The sequence below is a fragment of the Cyprinus carpio genome, chromosome B3 (genome assembly GCF_018340385.1).
Source record: "Cyprinus carpio isolate SPL01 chromosome B3, ASM1834038v1, whole genome shotgun sequence".
Lineage (NCBI taxonomy): Eukaryota > Metazoa > Chordata > Actinopteri > Cypriniformes > Cyprinidae > Cyprinus > Cyprinus carpio.
The window spans coordinates 12,623,134-12,646,512 of NC_056599.1; the positions used below are offsets into that span (position 1 = coordinate 12,623,134).

At 38.1% G+C, this 23,379-nt stretch overlaps 4 protein-coding genes across 6 annotated transcripts in view; 1 reads left to right on the plus strand and 3 right to left on the minus strand.

The window, feature by feature from the left end:
* Positions 1–1,299, minus strand: part of camsap3 (calmodulin regulated spectrin-associated protein family, member 3) — a 36,442-nt gene extending 35,143 nt beyond the window's left edge. Inside the window, exon 1 of one of the 2 annotated variants that reach the window (XM_042719754.1) lies at positions 814–1,299. In XM_042719754.1, coding sequence (XP_042575688.1) covers positions 814–946 — 133 coding nt within the window. In that variant the 5' untranslated portion in view covers positions 947–1,299. The remainder of the gene's footprint in view (positions 1–813) is intronic. The other variant, XM_042719753.1, reaches the window with a different exon arrangement.
* A 704-nt stretch (positions 1,300–2,003) lies between these two features.
* Positions 2,004–10,058, minus strand: xab2 (XPA binding protein 2). 2 transcript variants are annotated; one of them, XM_042719757.1, is made up of 19 exons: positions 9,901–10,058; positions 9,340–9,488; positions 9,123–9,246; positions 8,822–9,019; positions 8,553–8,687; positions 7,298–7,462; positions 7,081–7,225; positions 6,851–7,002; positions 6,635–6,754; positions 6,420–6,551; positions 4,832–4,963; positions 4,615–4,728; positions 4,341–4,503; positions 4,045–4,235; positions 3,831–3,953; positions 3,569–3,740; positions 3,019–3,145; positions 2,744–2,850; positions 2,004–2,621 (listed from the first exon to the last, which is right to left on the minus strand). In XM_042719757.1, exons 1-19 carry the CDS (start codon positions 9,934–9,936, stop codon positions 2,560–2,562), a joined length of 2,547 nt encoding a protein of 848 aa, XP_042575691.1. In that variant the 5' UTR covers positions 9,937–10,058; the 3' UTR covers positions 2,004–2,559. The 2 variants fall into 2 exon arrangements, with proteins under 2 accessions (XP_042575691.1, XP_042575690.1); XM_042719756.1 differs by having other exon boundaries at positions 7,081–7,462.
* A 2,624-nt stretch (positions 10,059–12,682) lies between these two features.
* Positions 12,683–13,813, plus strand: LOC109084044 (polyadenylate-binding protein 4-like). The gene is made up of 2 exons (XM_042721465.1): positions 12,683–12,756; positions 12,923–13,813. Exon 2 carries the CDS (start codon positions 13,046–13,048, stop codon positions 13,694–13,696), a length of 651 nt encoding a protein of 216 aa, XP_042577399.1. The 5' UTR covers positions 12,683–12,756; positions 12,923–13,045; the 3' UTR covers positions 13,697–13,813.
* A 2,630-nt stretch (positions 13,814–16,443) lies between these two features.
* On the minus strand, positions 16,444–22,766 carry LOC109044891. The gene is made up of 11 exons (XM_042719758.1): positions 22,297–22,766; positions 22,061–22,184; positions 21,135–21,310; positions 20,752–20,934; positions 20,547–20,661; positions 20,314–20,474; positions 19,626–19,784; positions 18,590–18,722; positions 18,183–18,493; positions 18,037–18,075; positions 16,444–17,231 (listed from the first exon to the last, which is right to left on the minus strand). Exons 1-11 carry the CDS (start codon positions 22,342–22,344, stop codon positions 16,830–16,832), a joined length of 1,851 nt encoding a protein of 616 aa, XP_042575692.1. The 5' UTR covers positions 22,345–22,766; the 3' UTR covers positions 16,444–16,829.
* Between the last annotated feature and the right edge of the window lie 613 nt (positions 22,767–23,379).

Genomic DNA, 23,379 nt, shown 5'->3' on the forward strand with positions numbered 1-23,379 from the left:
CGTGATAGTGGGTGTGCGTGGTGTCACAAAACACATATATTCATATTCAGCCCAAAACTACTACATTTCTTCCTACCATATCATATTTCCCAGACAACAACGTGTCTACTGCAAGGATTAAGTCTGCTTGGAAAATGATCACAGGCAAACAAGGGCACATTTTATCCTCTCTCATATTAAAGGTTCATTTTATTTAAGAGTTTTGTTTATTTATAAATAATTTATAGTTATTCTTTTTTATAATAATTATCTGAATAGGACTAATTTGTCAGAATAAGACTGTTATAGCATTAAACATACAAACATTTTATCATATTATGCATGTGTTAACAGTGCCAAATGGGTGGAAAGCACACTTTTTAGGCCTTGCATCAGACTATAATTCATTAAAGCTATAATTCAAGCGAGCCAGACTGAATGTATGTCGTAGCAAGATCACATCCAGCAGCTTTCCACCTCTCATCTGGTCTTTGTGTTGTGAAAAACGCTGAGTTCACACGCTGTTCACCTTCACACATGTTTTCCTCCGCAGTCACTGAACAATGAGCAAATGCTGGCCTCAAAACAGACAGGTGAGAGGGAGAAGAGCACATGATTTGAGAAGGAAATAAAAATGCATTCGACTCAAATAGCTGTGTCTCGTAACCCAGCGAGCTGCATAGCTAAACGGTGTTTTGGTGGGTCACAGACAGCATATTTTGCGCAGTTTTGGATTATGATGCTGCCCACACATTTCAAGCCGACTCAGAAGAAAAATAAAAGCAATCTATGTAGGCAGCTCACTAGGGTTTGACACACAGCCACTGTATTTACCTGCATTGCCGTAAGATTTCGCCAGAAGCCACCCAACACTGGCGCAGATTTTGGCTCTGGGCAAATCATACTGATCCAGTGGCTTTATATCCGGGACCACAAAAGTCTTCCTCATTGCATTCGAGTCCACCATAGCAGGTCCAAATCAGGAGAAAAAAAAAAGAGAGGAAGGCGATGCGGTGAGCAATGAAACCAAATCAAACAGTCATCCTCTGCTTTCACGCGACCACAGCATTGGGACAGCGAAAGGCCGATGTTTAGGGTAGCGTTAACGTTAGCGTTCCGGAGAAAAATAATGGAATTTAGAATTTAATCCTCTGTAGATCTTCTTTAAATACGTATAGGTATGTTTTAGTCTATCGGCGCTAATAATTCAGCAATGTTCCAGGGGACGTTTCACTGTTTTCGACGCCGCTTCAGAGTCCACATCCCTCTGGCTGATACGCTCCGTACGCGTCTGATTTCCAGGTACTCCGTACTCCATACTCCTGTCAATCATCCCGCCGGGCATCCAATCAGCTTCCAGAATTTAGGACACAAGGTTGAGGGGGCGGGGCTAAGAACGTGAACTCGAGCAGCAGGTAGGAAGGCGCTTTAACTCGTGGAAACAGGTGCAGGACAGGTAGAACTTGCCCAGAAGGGTGCGAAAGGGAAATATTAGTCATTATGAACAGCGTAATGCATGTAATCGTCACGGCGTTACAATGCTAAACTGAATATAGTGTCAACCGCACCAGTTTTTTTGGAAATTTTTTTTGTATTTCTATACGTGTTCGAGAAAAGGGTATATTTTGTTTCAAAGTTATAGCCTATAATTTCGCCTCACACGCTGACCAGCATGATGTTGTGGATATTTTATAAAATGACCAGTATTTAGGCCACAGCATATCATTAAAAGGGTTTGACAGTCACTGGTTTATCGCCAAAACAATGTAAGCACTTTTATGCAGTTAGGACTTTTCACCAAAAATGATTCATAAGCACAGCTCAGCTGCGGAGAAATCTGACAGAGGACATAATTCAGTGAAGGTCCAGGTCACATGATGTTAAAGAGACCACTGCTGGAGCTTTGTAAGAAGATTAACTCACAGAACTATTTTAATCTAATTAGGGAGGAACAGGGCATTTGTTTTTCTTCATTCTTCGGTTTTCCTTTTTCGTTTGTAGTGGAAACAGCATTTAAAATGTACTGCAAATAAAACAATCCAATTATGCTTATTTATTTAAACACAGACTTGGAAAACTTCAAAAATAACTCTTCATCCTAGAGACGGAATGCACTTTCAGTTCAAGTAACTTGTATAATGAAAGTTTACAGTGACATCACTGACCAAATGCGCTGTTTATTTTTTGTTTTTTTAACTTGCATATTCCTCAAACCACAGCATTCAGATGTTTGCACAAACAAACAAACAAACATCTGAAAAGCTCCACCCATGCAATTATGGGCAGTGCCTTCAGAGTGTTTACAGTATTGCAATCTGATAATAAATGATCTGCAGATGTCAGACATGTTAACTGTTGTTTTAATATACAGTAGAGAGGGGTAAACAATAGATCAAGCGCTTTAACATTTTATCTACCCAAAGTCATGATGAACAAATTGAAAGCATGTAAATGCTCCAAAGAGTGACACCATGCGGTCTGAACTGTTATTGCTACAGTGCACTAAGCCATTTACATAAATTCACATCAGCACGTCGGTATTGATTTCTCTGTTTCCTGATGTTAAAAACTGCAGCAAATTCAGTCATCCTTTAGTCCTCCAAAGACAGCAGTAGGGACAGACTTCTGCTCCAGTTGCACCTCTGCAATGAAACAATGCAAGTGATCAGACTACCAAAGTTAAGCAACTGTTCCAAAACACACCACTGAAAATCAAAGTGCTGCTGAATCAAAAACAAAACAATCATGCCCCGTCTGAACTAACCATCTGGTTCCCCATCCTCTGCATCCTCATCTTCATCATCAATGTCAATCTCATCTGGATTAGCTTGTTTAGCCAGTTCAGCGAGTTCACTGCGAGAGGTGTCACTCCTATACAAACCAAACAAAAGTCAAGTGATGTAAATGGTACAATCGAAACTATATTTTAAACAAGGGCAGAACCTTTAAATAAGCCTTTGAGCTGGCTTTATGTGCCACACCGCCTGCATGCTCTGAGTGATCAGTGTGACCTGCCTCAGACTAGGGCGCAGTGCATACCTGACGAAAAGGATCTTCTCTTTAGGTTTGGGTTTGTCCTGTTCTGCCTCTGCAGCGAGCTGTTGAGCCTTCTGCTCCAGCAGCTTCATGTCATCCACTCCGCTCTGCCCAGGAGCAAGATCTGACACTAAAACACAAGCAATTCAAAAGAGTTTAACCATGCAAGGAAGAACTTATATGCTGTTACATAACCTCGATTTGTGGATTAATCCAGCACCTATTTGCTTACCATTCTCACCTGTGTTAAGAGAATACCTTTCACATGCAAATATAGATTGTCAATCTAGAAAATAACAGATTCTGCACCATTCTCCAGCCCAGTTTTAATATAGTGTATATCACAGAAAGGCTGCATTGCCTACAACAGTAGCCCAAATCAACAGCTAAACAGCTATTCAGCTTTTAGTTAACCTCAAGTTCCCTGCCTGCACATTATCAGACAAAAGAAAAGCCTTTTCCAGATATCGATGTAATAACACTGATGAATCATGCACATTGATTAAAAACAATCCATTTTGATTTCCGGTTAGCTTTAATAAATGAAACGTACCTGTTCCACTAGCATTGGTGGTTGCCTTGAGCATCTGAGAGGACATGAAGTTGACTTGTGTGTTGTATGTGGCCTGCACACTGCGTTTAATCCGCAGCATCTCACGGATTGTGTCCTCGTTACCGTGGCGTATCTCAAACTCCTTCCAGGTTTGCCAGAAATGAGCGGTCAACTGATCAAGAGATGCTAAGTCAGTCAAAATACAGGACACACACACACACAATATGAGCATAGTAATAAAGGTCGGTACGGTGAGATTTACCCTCGGATCACAGATCTGAGAGCAGTACGAGTAGATGGCTCTCGCTCTGTCAATCTCCCCAAGTTTGCTCTCCATGTCAGCGAAGCGCAGACACATGTCTCTGGCGTGCTCATCTGGCAGGACCTGCACCAAACCAAATGAACTCATTATAGTACATAACAAATACAATTACACTCCCTGATATTTTTTAATGAGTGACATTTAAGTGGTTTACCTCAATGGCTTTCTGATAGATGGCTCTTGTGTGAGTGACTCCATAAATCTCCGCTGCCCGCTTGATGTAGATGTTGAACATTTGATGTCGTTCCTCTGGTTCTACACCTGCAGTGGCTCTCTCATACACAGCCATGGCATGTCGCGCCAGACCGTACTCCTCTTCCAGCTTAGCATACAGCAAGTAGATAGCTGTTAAACAACACAAATTAAATCAGGACCTGGGTTCCAGGCATTTACTCTTAATCTTGAATGAATCCAGTTAAGCATAAAATATTTGTTTTCTGGAATTTTTACTTTTGGAATATTTAGGAGGACACCTATCCAGTGCTTGCTCAAACAGATCTCGCGCTCTCTCCAGCTTTTTGCCTCCATAACGGTCGATGAACTTGGTGAGGTACGTGTTCCAGATGTCATGGACGTTAGGCCATTTAAAAAGGGCAATGCCACGCTCGTATGCCCAATCAAAATTCAGATTTATTTACAAATAGGGAGATTTGTTAAAGCGAAAAGAAGTAATTCCACCAAAAGAACAAAACAAACACCAGAAGGTTATGTTAAATTCCCATACCTTGAAACTATCCTCAAAGTAGTTGTGTTCTTCAAGAAACATGGCATAGTTAATGATGATCTGAGGTGTGGCGATCCGGAGATCAATGATGCGATCATACACTGCCTTTGTGGACTGAAAAAAGCAACCGTTACATTAACATCCAAAACAGCAAGAACATACATGCATGCATGCATACATTCCCCCTCAGTGAAAAGGAAATGACAAAGCAACCAACCTGGAATGTGCCAAGACTCTCTTCTAAGTCTGCAAGCATGGACCACACTTTCAGGGACTTATAAACTCGATTCTGCACTGGTTCTGAAGAATCAAAATACTCGGCTTTTCTTGATGGAATCGCCGTCGCTTTCTGAAAAGAAAAGGACTGTCAACATCTGGAAAAAGTTTGATGACATGATCTCCAATTTATCCCCCTGGCATGAAATGCACTAGACTCTGATGCCAAGCAAACTTTGAAACTGGGCTGCAAATTGTCTTCAGACATTACTAAAAATAAAAATTAAATTAAAAACTATATAGATATTAATTAAAAACATTAAAATGACAAATAAAACTAACACAATTGCCAAAGCTATATAAATACTACATGGATAAACTATAAAATAGATAATATTAAATCAATGACACTTAAATAACACTGTGCTTCACTAAAGCATTAGTGGTAATGTATAGTAGGGCTGCACGATGTGTCGTTTAAGCATCGATATCGCGATGTACGAATCCACGATAGTCACATCGCAGGATGTGCGATGTAGGCTGTCGTAGTCGTTATTCATTAACCTTACGGGCCAGCTGCGCCCCGGCCCTTGACGAATGTGATTCACGGATAAATTGCACAGCTTAACCATCATAGAGTGAAAGTTTATCATTTGCATGGGTTTTTAAGTCCTGTCAGTTTAACAGGGCGCATATAAGAACGAGCAGAGAGAGAGCGAGTGAGCGAGCGAGAGAGAGAGAGAGAGAGCGCCCCGGCCGCGCGCGCTCACCTTCACCGTCTTCAAACAACACGAGAGCTGTCTTTCTCTCTCCCTCGCGCATATTAATCAAAATCAATTGACACGATGGTGTCGAAAAAAAAAATAAAAAACCTATCCAGTGATGAAATGTTTTCTGTGTTGTCAAATCTTGTGCGATATCCTAAACTGCCGAGATAATTACATAACACGTGCCGTACACGTCTGATTCGCGAACTAATGATTCCTTTGAACCGATTCAATTTAATGAATGGTTTAAACAACTGACCTGTCCAACACTGAACTCACGAGACGTCTGAATTGGTGTATTAAAAAAAATCTGTAACTCTTTACAATAAGTTTCTATTTATTAAACTATTTAACTACATTATTTAACATTTACTATTACTAAACTGCACTTCTACAACATTGTTAATTTCAACATTTAGGCTATAGCCTTCATTGTTGAAATCAAAAGTATTTGTTAACATAATTAATGCACTGTGAAGTGACATTACCAAACAATGAACAGCTTTGTTTTTATAAACTAAGATAAACAAAGATTAATAAATATAGTAACAAAAGTATTGCTCGTGGTAAGTTCATGTTAGTTAATATATTAACAATTCAAACCATATCCTAAAGTTACAAACAAATAATTTACTCTAATTTAAATAATACTCTGATGTTTAAATCATTTAAAATGAGAATGTAAGTGTGCTCACCCCATTTTTGTTTGTAAGAAAAAATTAGATTAGATTTCATATCGCAATATATATCGCAGAAAAATAAAATATCGCAATGTAATTTTTTCCCAATATCGTGCAGCCCTAATGTATAGTAGTCTCTTACCCTTAGTATACGCAAAGCTTGGTCATAATTCTCATGTCTCAGCTCCATCTCTCCATATTCACACCACACTGCAGCAAGATCATCCACCTGTTTGTAGTTCACCTTTGTGGCCTTCTCAAAGATAGTCCGAGCCTGGAAGTTCAAGTGAAATCGTTAACCATCATTTTAACCAACAAATTATCTACAAAGCTGCAAGTACACAGGAAGAGTCGTACATCATCCAGCTGTTCATTATCCTCATAGAATCTGGCAAAGGACACCCAGAGAGTGTGAGGTCTTCCTGTGGCCTTCATAGGATCTATCGTTTGCACAGCTTCAGTGTATGTGTTGATGATCTACAGGAAAAAGCAGAATAAGATGTGTAAATCACACACGGTAGTTATGTTGAGATGAATATCAACCGATTTAAAGATGTAAATGATCTTTCCAACCTGTCGTGGTTGGCCCTCGTAGAGCTTGACTCTCTTGTGCCACTCGTGAACGTTGTGAGGGTTCTGACGCAGCAGCACGCTGTTTAGTAAAAGCGGTCGTCTTGTTATCAGCAACTCAAAACGGGCCAATCGCAACTCCAAGTCAATGTCACCTAGAGAGAGGAAATCAGGATTTCTGGAAGACCAACATCAAGGATTAATTGCTACTTCTGAAGAAAAAAATCTCTCACCTTCTTCATCTTGTCCCAGTTCAGACGTGGTTTCCATCTTGGCAGCAATCATGCTCTCCTCAAACTGCGCATAGCTGTCGAAAACCTGGGTGAAGTCTCTCACAGTGACTACGGTTAGGATGGCCTCCTCGTATACATCTCGAGCTTGAAAAAAACAAGAGAATGGTGTCAATTTGTGCATGAGCAGGGTTAGTGTATACAGAGTCTTAGATTTTACCTTCTCAAAGTGTCCACTGCGGATGTAGTAATCAGCCAGAGAACACCAGAGTTTGCCCAGCTGATCAGTAAAGCGAGTGAGACCTCCTCTGATAATCGCTCCCACGTTCAGTGAAGTCACCTTGTCTGGGTTTTGTGAGATGAGGTCACAGAGCTCGTGCCAGAGCTGTAATTGAATTTTACAAGATAAAATATGTACATTCTGCACAGTATGGGAAAATTTCACAAAACTAAAGTAATGTATAAATGGAGACAGAGAAAAGGATGGACATTAGTGGCACAAAGCCACTTTGATGTATCATGATGCATTAATCTTAGAATGACAATTCAATGAATTAATTTGGGACCTAAACAATTATAATTCCTATAATAATGACTAGTGTATTAGATCATCTTTTTTTTTCTAATCAAAAAAAATACTAATCACCAACTATAATAAACCAAAAAAACAACATCAACAAACAATATTGTCTTCATAAAGCATGAATATGCCAGAAAAATACAATAAAATCTTGACCAAATATAGACTGCATCATTATGAACATGCATCGAGTTAGGAAATATTATTAAGATAACTCTGTGTCAAATACACCACTTTCCAAAAGTTTGGGGTCAGTAAGATTTTAGCTTTAAGAGTGAGGGGTCAGTAAGAGGTCAGTTTTTTTTTTAAGAAATGAATGCTGTATTAAACTCATAAAAAGTGACAGTGAAGTAGTAGTAGTATATTTTTATTTAGTGCCATGTCAGCATCTTAGGATATTTTGTGACAGTGAAGAAAAAGTTACAAAATACTTTTATTTCATACAAATGCTGTTCTTTTGAACTTTGTTCACCAAAGAATCCTGAAAAAACGTATCACGGTTTCCATAAAAATATTACGCAGAACTGTTCCAACATTGAAAATAACAAATATTTCTTGAGCACAAATATTAGATTATATTAGAGTGATTTCTAAAGGATAATGTGACGCTGAAGACTGGAGTAATGATTGCTTTACCATCACCGGAATAAATTATATTTTAAATATATTCACATAGAAAGCAATTACTTTAGATTGTAATATTTCAGTTTTTACTGTTGTTGTTGTTGTTGTTCAAATAAATTCAGCCATGGTGAGCATTAGAGACTACTTTCAAAAATATAAAAATAAAAATTGTAACCAACCCCAAACTTGTGAAACTTATGAATGTATTTACACTCCAGATGTAGAGGTGGACAAACTCGTTAAAAAATGTAAAACCTGTAATTTTGCTGACCTGATAATTGGACTTTCCCTCTTTCGAAACAAGGTTTTCATCATTGACCACAGCTGCCAGCCGAATCGCAGCTTCGTCCAGACGTCCAACTGAACGCAGGTAATCAATGTATTCCTCTGCATTCTCAGGTGACAACTACAGAGAGGACAGAGGAAAAGGAAGCGTATAGATAGCTTTAATAACTTACACCTTAAAGCACAGAGCTTGACTCGTCAACTAATATAGACAATCAAGTGTTTTTGGTTTCCAGCATAACGTCCAACATTTACCTTTAAGTACCGGCGGTAAACACGAATAGCTGTTTCTGGGAGAGGCAAGTTACGGGCAAAGCGAAGATACAGGGGCCAGATGCGAGGATGCTGGGTAATGGGTAGCGCTCTTAACGCCCTGTCGAATGTCCGTCGGCTCCGTGTAATTTTGCATTGAGACACCATGAACTGACAGTAGTCGATCCATACCCTCGGCATCTGAGACGGGGAAAAATAAAAAAGTAAACCTTCAGTCTGCTATTTGTTGTCACACAGTACTGCCGCTATACAAAGGTGAAAATGTAAGAAACTTCAGCTTCACCTTATGCATAAACACAAGCGCTCTCTCATGACAGTTGTTCACCTCCTCGTATGCCGGATCCGTGACACATTTGCCTTTCACCTGTTTCCTTCTCTCTCTCAGGTAGTTGTACCACAACTTGTAACTGAGAAATACATAAGAAAAGAAGCACATCTATTTTATGTTCCAGGCACAGGGGTTTCATTATAAGAAAAAAGACAAGATGACATGCACATACCTGCCAGGCAGCTCTTTTAAAGCTCTTTCATAGATCATATTGAGCACTGATTTCTGAGCATTTTGCTTGTGCTCAATGTAACGCATCCAGCACTTGACTGAATACGGATTCCTGATGATTTCTTCTTCATAAGGCAAATCATCATCTTCCTGCAATGTACACGTGGCTCTATTAATTATATGAACAACGATGAACGCAATCTCAAAAAGATAAAGTCATTTTAGGGACCTAGAAGTATTTGGAGCTGAATCATATTTTTGTTCGATTAAAAGGGTTATTTCATTTAAAATACATAGCTTAGTAACGTGAACTGACTCAACATATATGCTAACTACTGTTACCCATTCAGTCTATAATTAAATACGATGTTAATCAATGCAAACGACACGACACTTCGTGTTTGACAGGTAATAGATCACAGATGTTAGTCAATTAAATATTAAAACATTACTTTTGCATTTTGCTATCGTATACTCTCAAGAGTTAGCAAGCTAATCACAGCGAGCTAAGAAAAGACTCTACTAAATGTCACAAAACCGACTTGAAAACACAAATACATACGAATAAAACGTCTGCCTTTCCGCTGAGCGTTGGCATTTTCCTTTGCCAGAGAAAAACCGGTTAATAATCTGAAAAAGTCAGTGTTATTCTTGACAAAACAAACACTTTCTCAACGTGTCGGGAACGAACTGAACAAAAGCCCCGCCTTTTCCGAGTAAACTCGGTTTCTATTGGCTGTCGCTTCCTCTGACAGAGGCTTGAGGTTGTGTCAATGCTTGTCCTCCTGGGGGAGCCTCCAGCATTAGGGCGTTTTTAATGGACGTCAATGCCTTTGCCATTATTCTGGAGGGAATTTTATGTAGACTTTGCAGCGAAACATGTTTTATTAGAGAAGTAACTGTAGCTAAATAGTTGAAAAAGACGTGCGTTTAATTGTGTCTTTTAATAAATTGTAATATTGGCCACATCTGAAAAGGGTTATACCATTAATATTACCTGTGTAGTTTCATAAAATACGCTATAAAAACCTAGCTCATTCATAGGCCTGCATTAATTGCATGGACGGAACATGAAGATAATGTACAGTGAGTATCAGTATCAAATGAGATTTGCGCTCTTTAATTATGTTAAACTGAGTGTATGTAGCAAACTCTTTCCTCACAATTAACATCAACACTCAGGCACGCATTAATAATGCTGGCTTCAAGGGGCTGAAGCCCGGGGCCCTACACTGGAAAGGGGTCTCACTGGCTGCAGAGAAATTATATTTTTTGAAAAAATATTTATATGGGAGTTTGTAGCAGTGACAACAAACTCACACACTCATCATTTAAATGTATTAACTTGCTTGGATGTAATCTCTGTGTTCTGTAAATAGTGCTGCTTTAAAGTCTCAGTTTTAAATCTGGGGATGGAAAAATAATAATTGTCCTACTGCTTAAATGTGATCATTCAACTTTATACGCTAATTAAACATGAGCATGTCATGTTTCAAAATAAAAACGAAGTTAGCAATCACCAAATAACCCACATTTATGCCAACATAGCATGTTGTTTTGATCTACTGATGATGGATAATTAATATTTTGTGTGATTTATGATGTTTAACTCATACCTGTAAACTCACAATTCAGCCAGGAAAATTTTGATGGCATTTTCCTTTCATATTACCTCCATATAATTCCGGTAGTGTTTACTTTATGTACCTTGTGGCAAAGAGTGAATTTGCATATTCGCTTATGTTCACATTTTACGCAGAACAGTGTTGTGAATGTTAACTGGCATATTAACAAGACAAAAAACGAAATTTGACAAATAATTGTTAGGAAGCTTACCAAAAAAGAAAACAAATAGGTTTTCTGGGGTCGGGGAGCCTACTGTAATCCTGTTGGAAGCCACCAACAGGATCTTAAAGGGGTCATATGAAGCGATTTCAAGTTTTCTTTCTCTTTGGAGTGTTAAAAGCTCTTGGTGCATAAAGAAGATCTGTGAAGTTGCACAGACTAAAGTCTGAAAACCCAAAGAGATATTCTTTATAAAAGTTAAGACTCATCCACGCCCCCCTGAAACGGCTCATTTAAACACGCCCCCACATGTCTATGTCACGATGTGGGGAGATTTGCATAACGCCACCCAAATGTTCACACAAAGAAAGAAGGCTTAACCTTTGATTCTTGCTGTTGCTGCTGCCGCCATGTTGTGGAGACGCTGTATTGTTGTGAAAGTGAAAATACTTTGTTTGGCCTTCCAAAAGAGGACACAACTAGAAATCAGTGGTTAAGTTGTATTTACAACACTGTTCCAGAACAGTTCAACCCAAATATTCAATGTGTGCAGCACATTTTATGGAGGACTGTTTCCTGATCCTGGAAGAGTAGACTACAATGCCGGGGCTTCTGACTCACAGTCTGTAAGTATGTTTTCATATGTAAAGGATTTGTTAATGATGATTCAAACGTGAGTTTTGAGCAGTGTAGAGTAGCGCTTGTTCTTTGTCGTTTCTCCGATCACAAATGCTGGAGTGTCTTTGGAGTGTGATGCTGGAGTGTCAGCATCACAAATGCTGACATGGTTTGATGTTTACACGGCCCGATGCAACGCAACGCGTTAAAACACAGTATAAGTCATTATAATCCGTAATTATGTCCCCACTGGATGCAACAAATGGCTCGTTTGTAATGGGTTTTATTGTTTTTGTCAAGTCGCTCCGTTGTTCTGACCGGGGCACACATCACAGTATGTTATGGGGGGTAACATTTCCGTCACACGCTTGAGGCATTCGGCCAATCACAACACACTGGATAGCTGGCCAATCAGAGCACATCTCACTTTTCAGAACGATGAGCTTTGTAAAAAAAAAAAAAAAAAAACGATGCGTTTCAGAAAGGCAGAAAACAAAAATGTACAGTATGTGGAAAATAATGTGTTTTTTGAACCTTAAACTGCATAAACATTTTATTACACCAAATACACAAAATAATTTTATTTTTAGCAACATCATATGACCCCTTTAAGGCACCCCTGTCAACACTGAAAATAGCTGTAGCATGCAATTTATCTGACAATCAGTCGCAAGGCCCAATGTCATGCTGAGATGTACTATTATATTATGTAGTTCACGTCCTGTGTATCAACCCATATTTCTTGGTTGGTGCTGCAACAATAGATTGTTTATTTTTAAAATTTAAAATTAGCACATTTATTTATTTATTTTTTATTTTTTGCACGGCAGCCCCTGGAGTAACGTGGTGATGACATCATAATGGTGTAACGTCATTGGAATTTTTAGAACGTTCAGAGCCTAATAAAAAGATGCTGTCAGTCAGTGTATGAACTACTTTTGAGCAGACTTCCCTTTGCATATACGGCAGTTGCGACAGCGATTATACACACATTTACGATTTGTACTCAGCCATTGTGAGTTCCACACGAGTTCTACACAGTGATTTGCTTTGTGCAAAGTGCTTTTTGACCACAATCTTCTTTGAAAACAATCAAAATGATGCCGTCCTTTGGGTATTTGTTCATGGGTGATTTGTACCCACATGTAACTGAACCATTTGGACCCATTTGTTTCGTGCAGGTGTGCAGAGACAGCAAAACCAACCTGTCTTGTGGGTTTAGGTATGTTAATTTGACACACCGTCAACATGTGCTAAACGCCCTGAATGCTCTGATTGAGCTCACTGGCAAACCAATCCGTCTCATGTGGGCCGAAACTGATTCCACTCTGAGAAAAAGTGTAATCGGTAATATAATTATTAAGGGCCTAGCAAAGGACATCAACAACCTTGCATTATCCAGGACTTTCTCTGGCTTCAGGAAAATCCTATCGAGCAGAGTGGTGTGTGACAGTAACAAAGAACAGAAAGGCTATGGTTTCATCCATTACACCACACTCAAGGCCGCTGGATTAGTCATTAAGAAGCTGGATGGGACGCTGCTCAGTGGCTATCTAGTATCCATATGCCATTTTAAGACACACAAGGAACACCAGGCAGAGCAAAAGAGCAGCTCCAAACCTCCCCAGAAGAAAGACTTCAGTCTTTATGTCCAAAACATGCCGTACAGCTTGGGCAGTGAGGAGCTGGGCACTCTATTCTCTGCTTTTGGAGAAGTCACCAGTGCAACGGTGATCAAGAAGAAAAGACGCAGCATGGGTTATGGTTTTGTGACATACTCATCGCTCGATGATGCTGTTATAGCCACATCTGTAATGAATGGCTATATTGTTGGCAACAGGCCATTGAGAGTCACTTTCTCCCATAGTGCAGAGAAAACAAGACAAATAGAGCAGCCCATAAATGCCACTTTCTGTCGCAGAAGAGCAGGATATGAAAGAACAAGAGCAGATTGAACAATCAGAGCAATGAAAAAAAAAAAAAAACTACTGCTAATGCTGGAAGAAAAAAGTAGAAAAAACAAACCATGTCCCTGGAGCATAGAAATGCTGAACCCAATCCCTGATGCAAAATACAAAAAAAATAATAAAACAATAAAAATATATAAAAGCAAATAACCGTTTTTGGAGTTTCTTTCTAATGTTCTGTATTATCACAAGTCTTCAAAATGTTTTAAAACTTTCACAATCAATTTGCTCATGCAGGATTTTTAACATTTTACAAGTTAAAGAACTCTGATTTGGGGCTATGTGTAAATGTAAAGATATTTACAAGGTTCAGAGTGAGAGAAAGCAGGATGATTTACTGCAGGTGAGTTCACACAGATGCTGCAGCTGTTCTAAAACAGCTTGAAATCTACTTTCAGGGCAGAAAGAAAGACAGACAGAATGACAGCAGGTTATTCAGACGTGGTAATAAGTGCTTTATCAGTCAGGAAGTTCAAGTTCCAGTCAAGATTTTACATTTTAAAGATGTAAATCTACAAGTAGGCATTTGAGATTTAAGTTAATGAGATACAGCTGCTGAAAATCTTAATGAAGTTATTAGTAATTTTGGAAATGTGTTTAAAGTCATGTACATTTCCAGGAGATCTTTATCAGTAGCCTAATTAGATGATGATTTATTTAACACAAAACATAAACAGCACAGGTAACACTAAAGACATAAAGCTTCACACTAGGGATCGACCGATATGCATTTTTCAGGGCCGATGCCGATACCGATTATTACAGATCAAGGAGACCGATAACCGATGTTTTGAACCGATATGTGTCTAGTGTAAAAATGAAAATTAATGTCAAAATTAAGAATAAAAAGGCCTCTGACAAAGACTCTCTTTAAATTATTTTTAACACATCTTTAATTCTGAGAACTGTTCATAATAACAACATTAATATTAATAATAACAACAAACATAAAAAGTGCTGGGAGCATCCATCAGCAGCATTCTGTAAACTAAGTAAAACTAGCATCCATCAGCAGCATCCTATAAACAAAGTAAAACTTAAAGCAAATTTAAACAACAAAAAATGAACAAATATATATATATATATATATATATATATATATATATATATATATATATATATATATATATATATATATATATATATATGTATGTATGTATGTGTGTGTGTGTGTGTGTTATATTTAGCATTTTATTTGCAACCCAGAATTGCATTAAAATCACACACAACCCATATTGTAATAGTGTTTTATTTTTTTATTTTTTTGATGTGTAAAATGTTTGTTTGACTGTTTATCACGGCGATACAAACTAGGAAGTATACAGGACAGCGTCATCCAGAAACGTGCAATGTGAGATTATTGACAATTTACGTTATTAGAATAGGGTTATTAGCAGGGTGCGATTTGTGAAATAAACAGAGGGGGGGATGCTTTTGAAAAAATTTATGAAATGTTTTTAATACGACGGAAATTGTATTTAGTGTGATCTCAGTTTAATAAAAACATTGTAAGCCTACGTTAGGCCTATTAATTGTAATGATTTAATGTCCACGGTTATTCAAACAACAAATTACATCGAGAAAGCGAGCAAAGAACACAACGGAGCTTTTTGAAACTCCGAATCAGTTAAACCATTGCGTCGCAAAATGATTCACTGTTTCGATGCGCTTCAATCGGATCGCGTATCGCGAATCATTTGATTCAGATCTGGACGTCAGAGCGGGTTTGGATGATGTTTTTATCCCAACCGGGGATAAAAGTTATTCAGCAGAGGCAGGGATGCATAGACCAGAAGGGGGGAACCCCCCCATCCCCCCCATCAAATTGCATGCCGGGCTAATGGTTATTAGTCAAATGAGAGAGCGCGGCCGCGGAGATAACTAAATCAGGAATAGGGAGCTCGCGTCGCGTCAGGGCGTCAGAGCTCGCGCTTGATGCCCTTTCAGCTCTTCAAAATTGCATAATGGTAATTCTGAATCTGTATGATAAATTATTTTGCAATCATGTTAGAATAAAGCAATATTTCTCCAAATATGCGCAATTTTTTTGACTAAGAGCCCTAACGGAACGGACGCTGTTCAGTGAAGCAACACAAAAAAAAACCGCAGCAGACGTGAGTGAATTCATTCGTGTTGATAATCTATTCACAATATAACGTTAAGTTGGCCGAATGGTGAGAGAAGTAGGTTTTAGTTTCACTATCTCAGCACTGATGTGATGATCCGTTAAAGCATATCACTGCAATGACGGACATTGACCAGGAATTCATAGTTTAATAACTGAACGGGACTTGTCATCATAAATCGATTATATTTAGGTGTTTTGCAACTTCAGTGTAGTGATTTATTGCAACTTCAGGAACGTTTACTGCATTCTTACCTTCGAGAGATAACTTATTGATGTGTGATGATGATCACTGAAGCAGCTCCTGTGCTTTCGGTGTGAGAGAGGAACATTTTCCAGCCGTGCCAGCCGTATTGATTGGCCAGGCTCGTGACTCCCAACAAATCAGACGGACGATGGGCGGGGCTTAGTCCTATGGGCCAGGCCACAGAGCGGTGCGCGCTCTGACTGAGGTGGCTGGATCAGTGCCAGATCGCGCATTTCAAAATAAAATGGTTTTATCGGCAAATCGGTTTTGAAAATGGCCGATGCCGATAACAATAAAAATGCTTAATATCGGCGCCGATAATCGGCCACGCTGATAATCGGTCGACCCCTACTTCACACAAATACATATTTATTTATTAAATTCACAAGAAATTATCAAACACGACAGAAACAGCACAAGCCTATTTGATCATCCATCACAGCAGATAAAAAACTACATTTACACCTTCACTTAATACAGACACGCAAATAAAATGAAGTTCAGTCAGACATTTTACTCAAACCCTGAGCCATGAAATAAAACCATACAGAATACATTTCTAAACGGTATGTTAGATTCCAGTGTGAACATAGCTTATTTTAACATGGTAATTAAAACTTTCATTTTTTTTCAATTAAATCATCAAATGCAAATAAACTTTTTCTAAAAACCAACAAGTTTAGCTTATTTGTAATACTGACGTTCATCCAGGTGATGTGAAACCAGAATATATGAACATGCATAGCATCCTATTTTCTCTTTCCTTTGCTTCCCTCTTTTTTCTCTTTCTTTCCACTACTCTTGCCTTTTCCTTTCTTAGCCTCCTTGTTCAGCTCTGCTCTGTCCCGTACATTATTCTGTTGCAGCTGAGTGGTGTAGACTCTTTGGTTCAGAGAGATGTAGTCCTCATATGGGGCCATTGGACTAACCATGTTTCCTGGGTGTGGAGAAGAGGGTCTCGAGTGTCCCTGACTGGCAGGAGACCTGTGAGGAGACGCAGATCTGGAGCGATGCTGTCCGGGTGGGTTCACATTGAGAGAAAGCGGTCTGCCAGCCCTAGGGCTGAGAGGAATTACTATAGCCTCCCCCGATTGTCCGATTGTGAGGAAGATTTCAGGGAATGGACATGGCTGGTTATTTGGTCCATGCGTCTGAAAGAGCCCCAAAAATGAACATTACACTTTAGACTTTGTACTGTTGATGCACTTGAATAATTTGTATTTTTGGCCAAAGCATGAGAATTTTTCCATAAGCTGAGTAAACTCAAAAAACTCAACTTCTGATTTATTTTACAGTGTAGGCATGAATGTTCAAGCATAAATCTGGAAACACTGCTTTAGTGCCCTGAGTTTGCTTTGAGCTGACCAGCTTCTATTGCTTGCTTAAAGCATGATGGTATATACACACCCCATGAAGACTCCAGCAATAACAGTGGCCTACAAAAAGCTATTTTGTTTTTACATAAAAATGCAAGCCTTTTCTATACAAATAGAAAAATTCACAGTGTCCTATAAAAGTTCATAGTGACCACACTGTTATGCTATGAATATGACAAAAAAACTCAAAGCATCCCTTGCACTATATTCATGCCTTTTGAAGCCATACGATAGCTTTGTGTGAGGATCAGATCATCATTTACATCATTAAATGAGTCTTTCCGTCCACTGAGCTGTTCATTTAAAATTGTTGTTAAACCAGATCATTGAGTGAGTGAGTTGAACTCATTAAAAATTAAAATTGACCCTAGTCATTTCAAACTTTTTTCAGTTCTTTTCGGAGTTTGAAAACATTGAGTCCCATTGAATTTCATAATACTGACAAATGCTGAAACATTGTGACGTATTTTGGTGTGTTTTCATGAAAGGCCATCATATGACTTTTGAGAAGTTTGGAAGTATGGAAATTATAATGACTTTCATTCTGTAAACAATTTTTGTGGTCATCTACAGTACCTACCTGATGTGGAGGGAAGCACATGGAAATCTGAAACGATATCTGTAAAACAAAAGTGTGCTTCCAATTAATATCAACAACTTAATTAGAATTTTTAGAGATGACAAGCAAAAATAGATGCAGTACATGCTACACACCAAATCCCTCACCTGCGCAGACAGATCATCATGCAGTAATCTCTCGGGGGAAAATGAGGCGGATCTGAGGGGAGGCCTGACAGGAGTGTCTGGTTCACTGACGCTCAGAGTGGGAGAGGAAGGACTGGAACAAACTTTTTTTGGCGCAGCAGGTGACGCGGGGGTCAGGGTGATTTTAGGGGCTAATGTTTTATTGTTCTCTCTCTTCGTTCCAGTGCTGGAGTTCTGGATGCCTGGCAATGCGCTGAGTGTCACGCGCTGGTCATCCAGTCGTCCGCTCTGAAAGTTGGCCACCAGTTGGAAAAACTGCTCAGGATCTTCGGCTGCATGGAACAAGCCAGTACAGTGTGAGACATCAGGATTGCAGCAATGCATTTTTTATAATGAGCAGGTCATTTATAATAAGCAGACTCGGTTACCTGTTTGACTAGCGTATGGAGAGGAGGAAGTCTTTTTAAAGGGATCAAATGAGCACCGCTGGTCATCCATTCGCCGATGCTGTGCATGATGCACCAGGGAAAAAAGCTGGTCCTGATCAATGCAATTTTGTACCTGATGCAGAAAAAGAAAACAATGTACATTTCATTTGTATTTGATGTTCAGCAGCATTCTACCTTCACAGAAACATAGTTTGGTTACCATATAAAAACTGCCTTAACGGGCATAATGTTTCCATTTCATGCATTTTAGCGGATTAAGCCAACAGGCTAATTTTCATCCTAACAGACAACTAAGATAAAATGTGAAACAACAAACACATGCAGTAAAACCCAGAACAGCTTTCTTCATTAAAACTGAGAATCCAACTTGTATATGAGTGTACTGTTCACACTAAATGTTGAGCTACATGTTATTACAAAGGCAAATCATTTTTTGTGTTACTAACTAGAACAAAAAAATAATAATTTAGATATATAGAGTACTAGTCATAAGTTTTGATTTTTGATATTGGAGTTGTTTTTGTTGTTTAATTGCAGAATTTTCAGCAACCATTATGCCACATCATAATGTGACACTTCAGTGTCACAAGATTCTTAAGAAATTCTTCTGAATGTATATCAGACTGGAGTAATGGCTGCTGAAAATTCAATTTTAACATCACAAAAATAAATTGCATTTTAAAACATATTTAAATAAAAAACAGTTAATTTAAATTATAATAATATTTCACAATATTACTGTTTTTCTTTATTTTTGATCAAATAAATTCAGCCTTGGTGTGCATAAGCGATTATAAAAAACACTTTAAAAATCGTAATTATTCAACTGACTTGTATTTTAAATATATGAAATGTTAAATATATACAATTTCTGTAGTATCTTTGTCACTTTCAGTGGTACGATTATGCTATAAATAATGTTTATAACCTATAAAAAGGTTATCCACTGATTTTAAAATTGTATTCAGAATTGCCTGTGCTACAGGGGGATGCTGTCTGGGTTGTGGCTGCTCACCTCAGAGGCGGGGCTGAATGATTCCGATCTCTGGGCTGATTTAGTGGGTGAGCCTGATCCAGACAGGGATACGGGTTGAGAATGAGACTTCTTTGGGGGGGCAGGAGACCCCAGCTGGATTTTGGGAGCAGAGCAGCGCTGATCATCTATCCGAGAGCCCTGTCAAAGAGAAAATAATACAAGACTGCATCGTTATCACAGAGTGCTTTTAAATTAATGACAGTCTATCCAGGTTTCTATTTCTGGGCATGTACCAATTATGGAAACAGGAGCGTGCTAGAAAATGTTGATTAACATCTTAAAATAAGCCCCTTTTTTTTGCTGGCCTATATTTGGGCTCTTGCCCTTGTTAAAGCTGTGCATAGTTTCACAAATTATCATTCATCACATTTTTTTAAATAGAAGTGTTCAGTGTTTTATAAAACATATTGCAATTTTTTTGTAGAAACCAGGTTACACTTTTTTTGGATTCTTTGGTGAATAATTCAAAATAACAGCATTTATTTGAAATAGGAATCTTCTATAACATTATAAATGTCTTTACTCTGACTTTCGATCAATATAATACATACTTGCTGAATAAAAGAATTACTCTTTAAAAAAAAAATTACTTACTGACCCCAAACGTGTGAACGGTAGCATATAATGCCTTTAAATGATGAAGGCAACCTCTAAACATTTTACTCGCCTGAATTCTGGAGACCATGCTGAAGAGCTGATCTGAATCCTGAGCAGTCATACCATGAGGCGATGTGATCTCTGGCAGCTTGTTTAGCGTCGCCCGCTGGTCATCGAACCGCCGACTTTGGGTGCTAGCAATGAGTTTAAAAAACTTCTCGACATCTTGATCTGGGTGTAGAGGAACAGGAACTGCACTGATTGGTTTGCTCTTTGATAAATCATTACACATGACAGACTTACCTGACTGGCTGTTATCCATATGTCCAGGTGATAAAGGGTTAATTGAACAGCGTTGTTCATCCATACGTCCACTTTGTGCTTGACTAACTAGACAAAACAGCTGGTCCTGCTCACGCTGATGGATTTAGAACAAGAATAACAGGCTTTTTGAGAACAATATGGCTTAAGTATCCGAGGCTACTGTAAATATAGCATTCATACTCACTTGACAACTTTCATAGTCCATTCTGTCCTTGTCTGATATAGGGTTGTATGAGGCTGATCTGGTTGTGAGAGTGTTGTAAGTGTCTGTATCAGCAGTAGTTTGAGGATTGTAACTTGATCTTCTCATAGAGCCCTGGGCCTCGGGGTTCAGGCTCATTTTTGGAGGGTTGCGTTTCTTGAGACTCTACATGACAGGTAAAAAAGTTCATTCTCAAACCTTTCTTATAGATATACACTGATAAAAAAAAAAAAAAAGCTAGTATCGATTTTCACTCAGAAATTGCTAGTAAATTTCACAAATAATTGCAATAATTATTAATTACTATAATTATAATCACATTAATTTTTTCGCAGCATGTGTTATATATTGCTTGGAAAACTCACATGAGCTTTGCTGACCATGCTGCAAATCTGATCAAAGTTAGTCTTCAGTACATGTCCATCTTTTGGATCTTTGATGGTGAACGCCTCCATCCCTGGCAATGAGTTCAGTGTCACCCGCTGGTCGTCTAATCGCTGACTTTGACTCTTGACCAGGAACTGGAAAAAATCATCTGGATCTGGTGCAGAGCATGCAGAGAAAATACTTTTAAGGGAAGATATCAGTGCAACTGGTAAATGTTGAGATTTTGGACTTTTTCGCTATCACAACTAGTGGAAAGAAAGCATCCAAAATACACATTGGTTACATTACACTTTACTCATTTGCATCTGTAGATTTCAATTACAACACATGCATCTAAAGGCTGTTTTCTCAAAATTTGTTTTCTCCTGCTCTGAGCCAGAAATTTCCACTAAAACATCACTTAAAAAAAAATACATATATAATAAAAAATGGGTTTAATTAAAGCTACACATACACCAATATATATATATATATATTCTAAAGGTTTATATCATACATGTATCTGATTTATATAACATTTTATTCCTAAAAACGTGTTTTTTCCCCTGATTTATTAAGTGATAAATCCAAAATCCCCTCTGTAAAAACCTTTTACTCTAATATATGAACAAAATGTATCCAATGTTCAGATTTTTGTTCTGCAAATGTATGGTAATGAGTGCATATTTAATTAGAAAATACCTCATTTGCATTTTGAAATATAATATTTAAAAAAACATGTAATACAAAACAATTGTCTTTGATCAGATGTGTAAGTATGGTAAACCTTAACCATTGTTTTTTTTTTTTTTTTTTTTTTTTTCACTTTGCCTTGCCTAAATAAATAAATAGCGCTAATAAAGTGTGTCGTTTAAAAGATTAGGGTGAAAGTAAATTAATTCATGTCTTGATCCCAGTTTCTGACCTGGGCTGCAGGTATGATCTTGTTGGCGTGTTGTTGGACCCAAGACACAGCGCTGGTCATCTATTCTTCCACTCTGAGCTTTACTGACCAGAGAAAACAACTCCTCCTGCTCGACTGACACTTGCTGTCAAGACAAAAACATCGGATTCAGTTTTAACAGACAGTAGTAGCAAGCTTAAACCTGCATAATAATCATTTGAAATCAAATCTAAAATGTAAAATAAAAGTATAAATACCTCCATTTTGTCCGCCACAGACGTAATCTCCAATTCTACAATCTTCATCTGGATGTTCTTCTTATTAGGATACAAATATCAGTGCATGCTCCCTCAGAACGAGTATTAACATGTCAGTCATGCTGCGCTCGAGGAACGTACTTGTGTACAAACTTGTGAGCGAGCTTCTCTCGTGACTGAAGCGACGGATGGAGAGCTTTTAGAAGGTCTTAAGCTTTGAATATAACCCTCACCCATTAGGAAACCTAGACGGGGTTCGTCTTTAATCCCAGATAAAACCAGTTAATCCTCTCTATCATACCGCCAGGATCTTTTATCATGGGAGATGACAATTATTCGAGCAGTGACATCAATATCTCTCAGCAGCATCAGGCTGTGTGTAGGTTAATAACTCTATGGAACCGATTAATGGATTTCTGAAAACCAGCAGACAATGGGCTTAAATATTATAAATGTGCTGTACAGGAAGAGTGACATTTCAATCAAGAGCTGAGTTACAGGAAGTGCAGTTGCAAATTGTACAGACCTGGAACTTTTAAAAGACTGTGAAATTAAGTGCATTTTTTTTTTTTTTTTTTTTACAAAAATATGCATTGTTAACCTCAGAAAGCATTTATGTTTGCATTTATATTCAGCCCTTTTATACAACTTGTCTAGGTACAGTTTTAAACAGTAAACATTACAAAATGTTAAATATGTACAAAACTGACTACATAAAATTAATAAAAAATACCAGAATGGGAACCCAGATGTGCACATATCTAGACAACCATTCAGATTTTTTTTTATGTCTTAAGCCAGGACTGCATTTATTTGATCAAAAATACAATAAAACAGTCATATTGTGAAATATTATTACAATTTAAAATGTGTTTTCTATTAGAATATATTTTAACATAATTTGTTTCTGTGATGCAAAGCTGGATTTTCATCAGTCTTCGGTGTCACGTGATCCTTCAGAAATCATTCCAAGATGTTATCATCCATGTTGAAAACAATTGTGCAAATTAATATTTTTGTAGAAACTGTGATACCTTTTTTCAGGATCAGAAAGTTCAAAATGTATAGATTTTTTGGCAGCAT

Excerpts from the sequence above, each read along its gene's own strand:
- xab2 (XM_042719756.1), bottom strand. The coding sequence starts at position 9,936 with ATGCCAACGCTCAGCGGAAAGGCAGACGTTTTATTC. Across the intron at positions 9,489-9,900 it reads GAAAGGCAGACGTTTTATTC|GAAGATGATGATTTGCCTTA; the intron begins GTATGTATTTGT and ends TGTACATTGCAG. Across the intron at positions 3,954-4,044 it reads TCTATCAGAAAGCCATTGAG|GTCCTGCCAGATGAGCACGC; the intron begins GTAAACCACTTA and ends GGTTTGGTGCAG.
- LOC109084044 (XM_042721465.1), top strand. The coding sequence starts at position 13,046 with ATGTGGGCCGAAACTGATTCCACTCTGAGAAAAAGTGTAATCGGTAAT.
- LOC109044891 (XM_042719758.1), bottom strand. The coding sequence starts at position 22,344 with ATGAAGATTGTAGAATTGGAGATTACGTCTGTGGCGGACAAAATGGAG. Across the intron at positions 22,185-22,296 it reads CTGTGGCGGACAAAATGGAG|CAAGTGTCAGTCGAGCAGGA; the intron begins GTATTTATACTT and ends TTGTCTTGACAG. Across the intron at positions 20,662-20,751 it reads TGGACTATGAAAGTTGTCAA|CGTGAGCAGGACCAGCTGTT; the intron begins GTGAGTATGAAT and ends TAAATCCATCAG.